Source organism: Natrix helvetica, assembly GCF_964273705.1.
Source record: "Natrix helvetica genome assembly, chromosome: 1".
Lineage (NCBI taxonomy): Eukaryota > Metazoa > Chordata > Lepidosauria > Squamata > Natricidae > Natrix > Natrix helvetica.
The window spans coordinates 130069261-130081679 of record NC_138548.1 but is presented as its reverse complement, the minus strand read 5'-3'; the positions used below and the strand labels follow the sequence as shown (position 1 = coordinate 130081679).

The 12419-nt window shown below is 33.3% G+C and overlaps 1 protein-coding gene across 3 annotated transcripts in view; it reads right to left on the bottom strand.

The window, feature by feature from the left end:
* MAP3K2 (mitogen-activated protein kinase kinase kinase 2) overlaps positions 1–12419 on the bottom strand; it is a 51879-nt gene that overhangs the window by 12613 nt on the left and 26847 nt on the right. For all 3 annotated transcript variants that reach the window (XM_081948406.1, XM_081948407.1, XM_081948408.1), the window contains 11 exons: positions 11797–11910; positions 10617–10704; positions 9021–9139; positions 8780–8859; positions 8595–8662; positions 7306–7395; positions 5611–5817; positions 4910–5058; positions 4152–4283; positions 3134–3263; positions 1216–1393 (listed from right to left, as the gene is read on the bottom strand). In XM_081948406.1, coding sequence (XP_081804532.1) covers positions 1216–1393; positions 3134–3263; positions 4152–4283; positions 4910–5058; positions 5611–5817; positions 7306–7395; positions 8595–8662; positions 8780–8859; positions 9021–9139; positions 10617–10704; positions 11797–11910 — 1355 coding nt within the window. The remainder of the gene's footprint in view (positions 1–1215; positions 1394–3133; positions 3264–4151; positions 4284–4909; positions 5059–5610; positions 5818–7305; positions 7396–8594; positions 8663–8779; positions 8860–9020; positions 9140–10616; positions 10705–11796; positions 11911–12419) is intronic.

The window sequence follows — 12419 nt, the reverse complement described above, 5'->3', positions numbered from 1 at the left end:
TCCTCATCATTCCAAAACTGATAGGAATAAACAACTATAACACAGAAATAAGCAGGATTTTTTTTAGACAAAAATATCTGCTTCATATTGCACTGGGACATTGTTAGGGACAAAATCCCATTCACCAAACAATTAGATCCAATCCTATACTAGCACAATTGTTCTGTATTTCATTCAGATGAATTTAGTCATTTTCAATTTGTAACAATTATTCTGTTTTTTGAAAATCAAAGAAAGCTGCACCCAGTTTAAATACTGACGGCTCTATTTTGAGTTTCCTCTAAAGCTCCAATAACTGAAATATAATTTTACTACTAAAACATGCCATAAAAATAGCTTCTTCAGAATTTATAGTAGGAAAGACACTCACTGAACGGTAGTAAGAACATTTATGTCTGAAAAAATTCTTAGTAACACATTATTATTTCTTTGAAAAGCATATTATCCTATTTTCTTTAAGGTAATCTTGCATCAAAGGCTATGCCACTTCTTTCTTCAAGTTACAATTCTCATAAGGCATACAGATTTTGCAACCTGAAGTTTCTTTCATGGTTTGTATCAGCCAGTAATGAAAAACTATAGAAGGAAGCAGACTCAGCTAAATAAGGTAGTAAAATTGGTGTAACAAGTATGAGTAATGGGTATTCCTATAAAATGGCACGGGCAATATTTTCTACTCTCTAGAACACGGGCAAAGCTGTTTATAGAAAGGAATGCCCGCATGATGACCCCATAAAACTGCTGTGGACATACCTTAAAATGACCTAGTGTAAATGTCCTCCTCAGTTTGGCTTAGATAAACCTACAGAGATTGTTTGTCAACTTATGGAGACTTTCTAAATTGCCAATGATTAAAGATATTTCTCTAACTTCTCTATCACTTCAGATGGCAATGTCCTAGAGGTATTAACATTTTTCTTTGCCTTAGAAAGTTCAATGGTAATTAAGGATTTAAACCTATATTAGGCATTTTCTGCTCTACTGCTCTACTAAATTTGAGGGTTTGTCATGCACAAATCAGGGATAATACCAAACTGTTGATATTTCAAACTGAAGTAGTGTATAATTTTTATAAACCATAAATTCTGGTTTCTGATGTTAACAGTCTCAGCCCTAATCTTAATGCAACATGGTGGGTACATTTAGGGGCTCACAAAATAATGCACAAGAAATTATTTCCAATTCGTTCCAGGTGAAAAATAATATAAGACTTGCCAAATATCTGCTTTTCTTCCGTATCCTTCTCCACTAATCACTTCTGGACTCATCCAGTATGGAGTTCCTGTAGCAGACTTCATTCCCGTACCAGATAGACAAATTGTTTGAAGCCGTTTGCTGGCACCAAAATCACCCAACTTAACATTGCCTGCAGAGTCACGAAGAATATTTGCTCCTGAAAGAAATATAAACAGACTGTGTAATTGTCCCCACTTTGGATTAATAATAGCTATTGCTGTGCAAGCATACAGGGCCAATAGAATAATGCACAAAATAAGTGCACTTTTTGTTTAATTGATACTGTAATTTAGTGTACAAAAATACTATATGCAGACTGAATAATTCAGTTAGTATCTGAAATAAATATGAACAAATCGTGTAAAATTGTATATATATACTTTTAATTAGAGCTCAGCTATTAAACAAGAAATTAAACCCTGATCTCAAGGAATCATAGTGGGCAATCTTTCCCTTAGTTGTTAAAGAGCCAATTCAAAATCTGAAAGCACAGACATTTATTCAACTTTTTGACACCTCAAATACTAGTCTAAACAGTGACTCATAACCACATTATCATTTATCTGGAACACTGTAATGCGAACTAAATGGAGCTGCCATTGAAGATCATTCAGAAGCTTCTATTAATCCAGAATATACCAGTTGTTGGCAAGTAATAATCGACATGAGCATTAGGTCTATGCATTGACTCTCCACTGACTCTTAGTTATTTATTAAACTTTAGCTCAGGCCATCAATTGACTGTCAGTGAATAATAAGTAATTTGCTATAAAACATCCATGGTACAACTGATCAAAATTAAAATCATAACATAAAAATCTGTTTCAACATTAATAAACAAATAAAAGATGGTTCTTTCTAATTTCAAATACCTTCTTAAATAGGAATTTAAAATGTACTAAAACTAATCAAATGGGGTGGCTTGAATTTTTCTGGGTAAGGGTTACATGTGACAGGAAAAAAAACATTTATGCCTCCATCTCCAACTGGTACAATACTTCAGCAACAGGCTATGCAGATCTTTAGGGTCAACATTTGCATTGTGAATTGCACAAAGAAGGTAGTATCAGACCTACAAGGTGGGCAAAACCAAGTAACATACACTGAGTAGACCTAAAGTACTTTTATTAGAACAGCTACTATAATATAAACTTGCAAGTCTAATGTGTTTCCTTCCCTCCCTCATTTATCTTCATGAAAAGGTTTTCTTGAAGTGTTTTATTGGTCCCATTTCATGTACAGTTGCAACTTGTACTCCAGCCATAGCTGGACAAAACTTCCCAGGCCCCCACCACAGCTGTCAGCTCTGCTATCTTTGCTATGCTCCACTAAGTTACTGGCATCCTGCCATCAATGCGGGGGGGGGGGGGGATAGCCATTTGGGGAAGAAGTGCAGGAGGAAGTAAAAGGAGGTAAAGGGGGGAGGGAATGGCACTGGCAGAAACCAGACGTGTGAAAATTGGACTAATCCAGATGGCGAAGGACACCTGGCCTGGGAAACAATGTGCAGCCCTTTCAAGATGTGCCTGGCATCAAATTGGTTTCCAAAACATTGCACCAGGATGCTATTGAACCCTGATGGTCTGGCCAGTAATCCTTAGTAAAACTATCACTTCAACCAAATAGAATTGGGCTTGCTGCTTGTTAATCAATATTGTATTATAACATTACAATTGTATTGTATTGCATTGTATCTATCATATCATATATTAACCATTTTTCTAACACACTCACTTGAAACATGTACTTATTAAGTTTTGAAAAGTGCAGGAAAGGTGTTCAATAAAATGCTATTTTTAGTAGTATACCAGGAGAAAAAGGAAACCAACTCTTCAAGATTTAGGAAGAAATATTTACAATTCAACAAGCACATTTATAACAATGCCCCCATCAGTACCTTTAATATCTCTATGTACAATCATGTTACTGTGCAAATAGTGAACTCCTTCCAGGATCTGGCGAGTATACTTCCGAGTCACATTCTCTGTGAGAGCACCATATGCCTTCAACTGATCTTTAATTGAGCCCTATAATGAAAGAAAGAAACTTGCTATAGTAAAAGATCTTAACATAAGTTTTCTAGAAATCCACCCTATAAAAGTTACAGCACTTAAAACACTGATTGAATCCACAAAGTTATTTTTATTTATTTGTAGCCCGCCCATTATTTTTACAAATAACTCAAGGCAGAAAACATATCCAACACATCTTCCTTTTTCTATTTTCCCCACAACAACTGGCCCAAAGCCACCCACCTAGCTTTCAGGGTTAAGGCTGGATTTGAACTCACAATCTCTTACTTTCTAGTTTGGAGCTTTAACCACTAGAGCAAACTGGTCTTGGAAATCTTTCTCCATCTCACCTTAACTTGCAGAGCACTAAATCCAGCCCACCAAGTGTGCAACTTCAACTTAGGGAAAATAGGATGTAAACTTTAAGTCCAGATTCTTTCTGGAACGTATATCTTTTGATTCATACTAGAAAGATAACAGAATGCTGCAAGTACCAAACTTGTTTATAATATTAAAAAGAATAATAGTTGTTAATTTAAAATTATTTGTTTTGTTTGATCATGCTAATTTCTTTTAAGCCTCAGATATCCCCTTAGCTTATTTTGACCAAGACATAAATATTTAATATGGTGCTTCATACTTATATAGAAATAAAATTCAATAATTAAATATGCTTGTTAGACAATAGATATGCCAAGAGCAAAATGCAGATAGCAAAAACACTCTGTGGGGTTTCAGAAATGTTTGTTTGTAGATGCTAATGAAAAACAGAAGATATTTATAGAAACTTAGTATTCTTTTCAGATTGATGGTACACATCATTCCATTTGCAGATTTGATTTTTACATATAGGCATACACATATTACATAAATTTACTGTCTCCTTGTGGACTAGTGGCTTACCCCTGGCATATATTCCATGAATATAGAAAGTGTTCCTTCCGGATGGTCCCTTAAGCAGCCATAATACTGAACAATTCTTTCGTGTAGCAGATTTTTCAGAAGCTGAATCTCACATTCAAGGGCATTTACTTCCTAAAAGTAACATAATAGAATAAGAGCAAATTTCTAGCACTAAATCATACCAAAAATACTTGATTCAAGTATTTTTTTAAATTTAAACTGAATAATTTAAAAATCATTATTGCTAGCTCATTAATATTAATCACTACAAACCATTTTAGCTGCTTTACTATTTTTATAATTAAACGAACACTTCAGTTTTGCAAAAAATATAAAAGCATTTATTCTCACTCTTAATTGAACTATGACCTAGAGAAACAGCTTCCGCAAGTCACTTTAAACAATATCAAAGAATCTACAATGCTCCCATAAATTGCAATAAGAATTGCACAGCAGTGGTTCTCAGAGGACTCTGTTTGAATTATGTGTACACATTTAAAACAATGATCAAATTACTGAACAAAATATGAATTGTATATAATTCTTAAATGTTATTGGTAATACTGTGGGTTTCAATAAGTCCTCTGTAGCTTATACTCTTAATATTGAATCCAAAATTACATGTTTGAATATCACAAAGTAATAAAAATGCACTTTACAATTGTCATTCATTTAATTTTCTAGTTCATTTTTTTCTTTCAGCACCATGTGTACATATCAGAAAGCTGAGAGGGGGCACTTCCTTCCCAAATTCTTACCTTACTCGTCTCTGGGCTGTCAGGATCAAACTCAACTTGTTTAACAGCTAGTTCTCGTCCTGTGTCTGCATCATAGCATAGATAAACTCTACCAAATGCACCTTGGCCAAGCGGTTTACCAAGTACCCAATTAGTTGGAGCACGTGGGGCTGCAACAAAATGTGAGAAGTCTGATATATCCAACTATACAAGGGAAAAGCAGACCAACACTTTTCTGACACTGTACAAAAAGCTCCCAAGTCAGCATATTTTATTCTATTTTAAAATATAAACATTTACCCTTTGAATACTTACAATTCCTGTTTTTGATAAGTTTGCAGTGTTATTAGTCAGTATGTAATGCGAGAATTTTCTCCAAAATTTACTAACACACAAACACACTAAATGCAAGCACACATATTAACATGAATAGATTTCAAATTATTTTCTGCCCTTTTACTGTTACTATCTTCAAAATAGAATTATTCTTAGTAAAAGGAACACGTACAGTAGGTTGCCATATGAATTTCCTGATACAGCTTACTGGGGCCTACACCCTTCTTCTGTATGTTGGATTTTCTGTTTTTAGTCTATTCTTCTGACATGTTCCCATTCCTCTGATCATTTATTTTCCTCACACTTGCATATAAAACCTAGCTATTTCAACAACTGAATTATAGTTTAGATGAGGGATTACAAGTCAATATATTGTTTCTCCTTACAGCGGCTGGGAGGACTGATGTCCATTACGGTCAAGGTAGGATTTTCTATATCACTTCCTCTTCTCCGCATTCGTCCATCTTCATATTCTGGAGTGAAAATGCTGCTCCCACTGCTTGTGCTCAATGAATAATCAGTTGGGCTGAAACTTACTGGAGTGCGTAAACAGTTTCCTTGAGTCCTTCTAACTCTTGGAAAAGTTTTACGACCTGCAGAAATTATAAGTAAATCCAACACCATAGTATTATGAACCATACTGTTTATCAGTACATTGTTCTCGACGGAACTGACAGTAAAGATCACTAGACAGTACCTGAGATATGTTACAGACTTGACAGGCAATCATAAACATTACTCTCAGGTCCTTTGATAATAAGAAATACATATGATAACCAAAGTAGTTATCTTTGTAATGGACCAGAGAAAGCAGCTTTTCTTGGAAAATAGATTTTAATTTTCTAAACATGGAAGGTTTAAAATATAACACTATAATATTTTTTACTGATGGTGGGAAAATAATAGCTTCAGCTCTATAAAGTAAATAGCCTTGCTGATCTTTTAAATACCATAGTTGATGAAACTCTAGGAGTTCATTACAAATAGTCAATTTAAGAAAAAACATTATTCACACAAAACTGAAATTAGTTGCCATGAACCGAACTCAACTATGAAATGCTCTAGAAGGAAGCAAAGAAGGTACTCTAGTAAATTGTTCCTTCTCACTGTCATCTCCTGAAAAGCTGTTCTAACAATATGGAAAACCTTCCAGAACAACATAAGCCTGGCCACTAGAAGTTGCAAAAAAAAGCACTGAAAATATGTTGAAATTATTTTATTGTGGACCATATTAGATCTGCATCTTTTCCATTCTCTTCCATGAATGGAAGGGCCCATTTAAGTAAAACAAGAAATATTTTGGGAGTGTTCTTTCAGATGTTGAGAACTTGAAGAACCAACTGGAAGCTTTCCTGATAATTAAATATCAACATTTGTGATTAAATTTATATTATGCTAGAATGCTGCCAGCTCAACGTTTGGGTGTTTTTGACAAAATGAAGCCTCCAAGGCTGGCAATGAGGCATCCAATCACCCGAATGAAGGAGGAGGATATCTCTTCTTTGCAAATCCTTGCACCACTTCTCATATGATTTCAAAAGCTATTCCAACTGTGTGAAACAGATTCTGGGGCTCGTAAACACACTTCTCTTCCTCCCTATTTTGAGCCTGGTTGGCAGCCTAACAGTGATACAATATAGTGATGGCATAAGAGAAGAAGAGACCAGGGGCGAGGGAGGTTGTTGATAGCCTCTGGGAATAGTTTTGCTAAGAACAAATGCATTAAGTCTCCTAACAGCTTAAAGAACCACTATGAATTTTATCTTGTGTTTCTAAATGAAAATATTATGCTGCTCCAAAACTGATATTTTACTGGGCAATCTAGGGAAGGCATGTATGCTCTGGAACTGTAAAAAATTTAGCAGCAGCCTGTATGTGGTCACAAGTAAAAGATTTCATTCTGCTGTTCTAAGACAACCCTAAAAAGGTCCTGCTGACAAATGTTAGTTAAAAAAAACCACCCAAAGATTTATAAATTCAAAATTAATACACAAAAATAATGCTCTCTTAATTTAAAGTAAAAGAAACCAAGAATTTGAAGAAAAATATAAACCAGGTAAGTTAGCTGACCCACAACTCACCATCACTGTATTCTTGATGTTGGTATGAAATATGGTACCGAGGATAAGTTCCACCTTTGACAAACTTTTCAAATATTGGGAGGTCATAATCTGAAGAAAAATATTTTTGTTTTATTCCATTAAAAAGTATAAACTAACCAAAACTGAATAGAAAGGTTTATGTATCATCCCCAATTTCAAATCAGAAAAAGCATACATAAAGGACAATGCTTTTTTCCCCATAATATATACTGTATCTGTCATTCCTAAATTAGGGGCAGAATACAAAGAACATATTCATATTGCCTTTTAAAAACAGCACATTTATTTTAATACATATTTTATGCCCCAGAAATATTTTTCTTTACAAGCATATACCTTTATTATTGCAGAGTAATTCTTCCTCTATGAATATAATAGACTTTACACTACTATACTATATGTGGATGGAGATTCTCAGTCATCCAGGTCATGACTGTCCCAAAGGTGCTTTTTCAAAAGGCAACTGAACTTTCTTTCCAGTTGCCTTTTGAAAATATACTGTATTATACTATATACATACACAAATTTCATCATTTAGATCCCAGTTTGTTCAAGAAATATTGCTTAATTATCTTCTTGGTAAGCATGATTGGTTCTGCTCATTCTCTTTCACTATGGGAACATACATTTATTACATCTGAAGCCCATTTTGTGGTCTTTTAAAGCTTTCAAAACAAGATTACAATATAACAAGCATCCATTTAAAACAAATCTCACATATCTTTTAGAGTACGTTATAATCTTTTGAAGGTTTTAAGATGCTTTGCTCCACTAGATTAAATTTCCAGTTCAACTGTGAAATTCAGTACAACTTCATCGTATACTAATATTAAATTCTATCTTGATTTCAGTAGAACTTTGTCAAGTGTCTGAAAGCTTAAAAGTTTTAAGATTCTTACTGCAGCTCCAATTGTGAAGGTTACAATGACTTAAATAAATATGGTCAATATTTTATATGTTTAAACATCATATGTTTACAGAGCTAGACAAATAGTTGCATAAATCCAAAGGACCTTGAAAAAATTGAAATTATAAATATATCTACTAAAAATAAAAAAACAGAAGATCCTTTTTATCATCTCAGCAATGATTGCTATTTCCTGATTTGTTAGATATTTCTTTAATAATATAGCTGAATTACATAAATTTCTGCATTTGCTACCATAGTCTTTGTCCAACTCAAACGCTATATTGTGAAGTACTTAATATTATAATATAAAACTTTATAACAATAACATTGGAAACAATGTCTATTTGTTTTTATCTACCAGAGAATTCTTGATGGTTATCAGGATAGCTCTGAGCTCTTGGCATCCGGGACTTAGGGTAGTTCTCTCTAGAAACACAAAACATTGCAATATTAAATTCTTAATAACTAACAGCCTCCTGTATATAGTTAAGAAACTATGACTTGCAGAGTATAGCAGAAAGACAAATTATAAATGATTCTCACCCATCTAATGGGCTATCAAGTGAAGGACAACTTCCTGAGCCAGAATTTTCAGGGCTACTCAGTGATAATGGATCCAATATCTGAAAGAAAAGCACAAAAAATGTACTGCAAAAATTTGATTAGTTCAAAGCACATCATAAATGTTAATCCAAAATTTAAGGAGAAAAAGGGGGACCAACCAAAAAAACCCTCAAGCTACCAGATATGCATGTAGAAAATCCTTTAACAAGAGAATGCTTACTAAGTCTTTTTCTGGAATGAACTCGCCTTCACTATTGATACTAGTGAATGATCCATTCCGTGCCACATGATCATCTGGAATGTATCCTGGAGGAGGAGAGCTGCTGTCACGAGTATAGCCTGTTGAATTTTTAAAAAATGGAAAAAGATAATAAACAAACTTACCATCAAGAATCATTTATTAGTTTAAAATGTTTAATCAAATAATATTCTTTTCTTCTGATCCTTCAGGTATTTTCTATTATTTTAAATTATGCATGCTGAAAGGCAAGCAACTTTAGTTTAATATAGAACAATTTCAAATATAAAGAAATACAGTAAGTACTTCTGTAATTTTCTATGTGGTATATAAAGTATCAGAGGGAGATATATTTTACACACTGATACAAACAGGTGTACACTGTCAAAAATGCTGAACGCATACTTTTAAAAAATGCTTGTTTTTTCTTCCTTCTTTGTTCACACAGTATTTCAGAATGATATTCCTTAATATCATTGATGCTTTCCAACATAGAGTGATTTTTGATGTTTTGCTTTCAAGTAGTGAAAACATACTGTTTTCCCAGATAAAACTACAAGTATCGAAAAATACATTTTCCCTTAGTTCAGACAATTTTCTGATGCTGATTATATGTAATTCCCTCACAGAATACAAAATTGTGGAATAGTGGTCTACAAAGTGACATGTATTGCAAAGAAAATATAAAATATTAGTCATTATTTCCACATTTTTTTCATCCTGACTCTATTTTGGAATGTTTTTATTGATATGAAATGTTCACATCAGTTGAAATAGAAAATACCTGAAGGATCAGAAGAAAAGAATATTACTTGATTTAAAAATTAAACTAATAAATGATTCTTGATGGTTTGTCTTTAATCTACCAAAACAATTAATATGCCTGCTTTAATTTTGGTAGCTTTCAGATGTGTAAGTATGAAAAATATGGGCAGGACATGAAAAGAATTAAAAACTGAATTTGAAAAAGCTAAAGGCATTGAGACTGTATCACATCAAAATTTCTGTTGTCAAGGGAGACATTTGTTAAGTGAATTTTACTCCATTTACTCCATTTTAATCCACTGTCTTGCCGCATTTGTTAAGTGAATCACTGAAGTTCTTAAGCTAATAATGCAGTTAAGTGGATCTGGTTTTCCCATTGACTTTGCTTGTCAGAAGGCCACAAAGTCATGTCCCCAAGTGTCTGAATTTTGATCACGTTACTATAGAGATGCTGTAGTAGTCATAAGTGTGAAAAATGGTCATAAGTCACTTTTTTCAGTGCCATTGCAACTGTGAATGGTTACTAAATGAATTGTTGTAAGTCGAGGACTACCTGTATTCCCATAAAGATTTTGTGTTGTACTTTGTTCTTGTTACAATTCTAGTATTACATGAATTTAGTTTTGACTTGTTTAATATTCCTATGACTTTCCAATTATTCAAGATTCATACTGCACATTAATCATGGGTCTTTGTGTGCAGCAATATTTGAATTGCTTGCCTTTTGCAAATAACTGTAGCAGCACCAAAATATGTTTCATAAATAAATAAATAAACCACCAGTTTCAAATAAAACGTATGAAGGATTATTACCTATTACAGAATTCCTGTTTTTCTTTTCTGTTACTCTGAAAACTGTATTATCCAAATCTTCTAATGATGACAAGGGATCCATGTTATTCTACAAGGAAAAGTATGTTTGCTTATATATGCTTTAAAAAAATCTACCCTTCTAAAAAAGGAAGCAACATTTTGTCATAAATATAGAGGACATCCAGTGTTTCATTTCTACTTCCACAGACGATAATGGGTAGAGCAAATTATTCTCCCTTCCATAGTCCTCAAATTTGGCTAGGAGGGATTGAGAACTTCTGGTACAAATTTTATGAAGATGGAATTGCAGATGACAGAGCTATTTAAAACCCCATGGCACAAAATTCCAGTTTGATGACACTGGACTTTTCCCCAAATTTCTGCCCGTTTCAAGTAAAATATTAATATGCTATTATTTCCCAAGTGCACACATTCCAAATGTTAAAATTATATTGATAGCAAGAATGAAAGGTTAAATACATTAAGTGGGATTATTTAGAAACAGAAAAATAAAGTTTCTGGCACACCTAGGAATATTTCTGCACACATCTCACTAAGGATAGAAATAGACAATCAAAATATAGTTGATATATAATTTTTTCATCATCTTTTAAATTGTTTTGGGCTTTGGCTATAATCTCTCTCTCCTACTGTTCTAATGACACAACTATTAAAAATATAACATTTGTAACCTTTAAAGTAAAAACATGATATTATATAATGAGATTTGTGATTGCAATTTATATTTCATGAATACGCTGTGAACATACAGAACATGGTTTATTACATGCAATATATACTGTATCATTAACAATTTTTACTATACTACATATACCCACACAAACACTTGCATTTTGTGAGTTACAAATATAAATAATGTGCACATGAGAATAACCAAACTTAATGGGTTACAAGACAAAGAATAAGAATTCATGCAGACATTATCCAACTAATGATTTTGACTCAAATCTTTTTTATAGATTTGATCAAAAATCACTTGTTAATGAAAACAAGTGCTCTGTTTCTTTCTGAAACAAGAACCCCCCTCAAAAAATACTCCTTGATAAAGGAAGTGGATAGATGGCAATTTTCCAACGGGATCAGGTTGTTAGGGGTCACAAGCAAACAACAGAGGAAAGTGTTATAGCAATATACAAATTTACACAAAGCCTTAACACACCTGTGTGTTTCCATGAGCAACAAGCAGTATCTTGAGGCTCTTTATGTGAACACTGCGATCAAGGAGCTCCACAGCTTTGTCCAGATCATCCTGGATAGCTAATGGAATTACCAGCTATACATAGGAAAAATTCACAAGATTAAAGTGCAAATTAAATACAAACAATGTATGTACACATTAAGTTTGTGGCCTGAAAATGAACTGTAGCAACATCAACTGTCTTCAATAATTAATATTTAGCAGAACTAAGGGATAGTGTGCTAGAAAAAGGGTAAAAATGAGCCATAAAAAGGATATTTAATTATGACTATTTGGCTAAGCAGGATCTGTAATCAGTAGAAAGATGTAATCATAGTAAAAATTAACCAGGTTTTCCCATATCCCAAATGCTACTTGTTAAAGATGCCTATGTTCTTTGTGGCTATAGTTTTTGAAATTTGGTGAAGCATAATAAATTAAGGCTTCTTAATACATGGAAGGAAGTAGCTAAAAGAAAAATAAATCCACATCTGATTCGCAGCATTGCACTGATAAAATGTGCTATTTTTGTCATGACAACTATTATTTTCTCCGTAAAGGAGCAAGGAAAAGGACTTCAAGTAATCTGATCAAATATTCTGTTT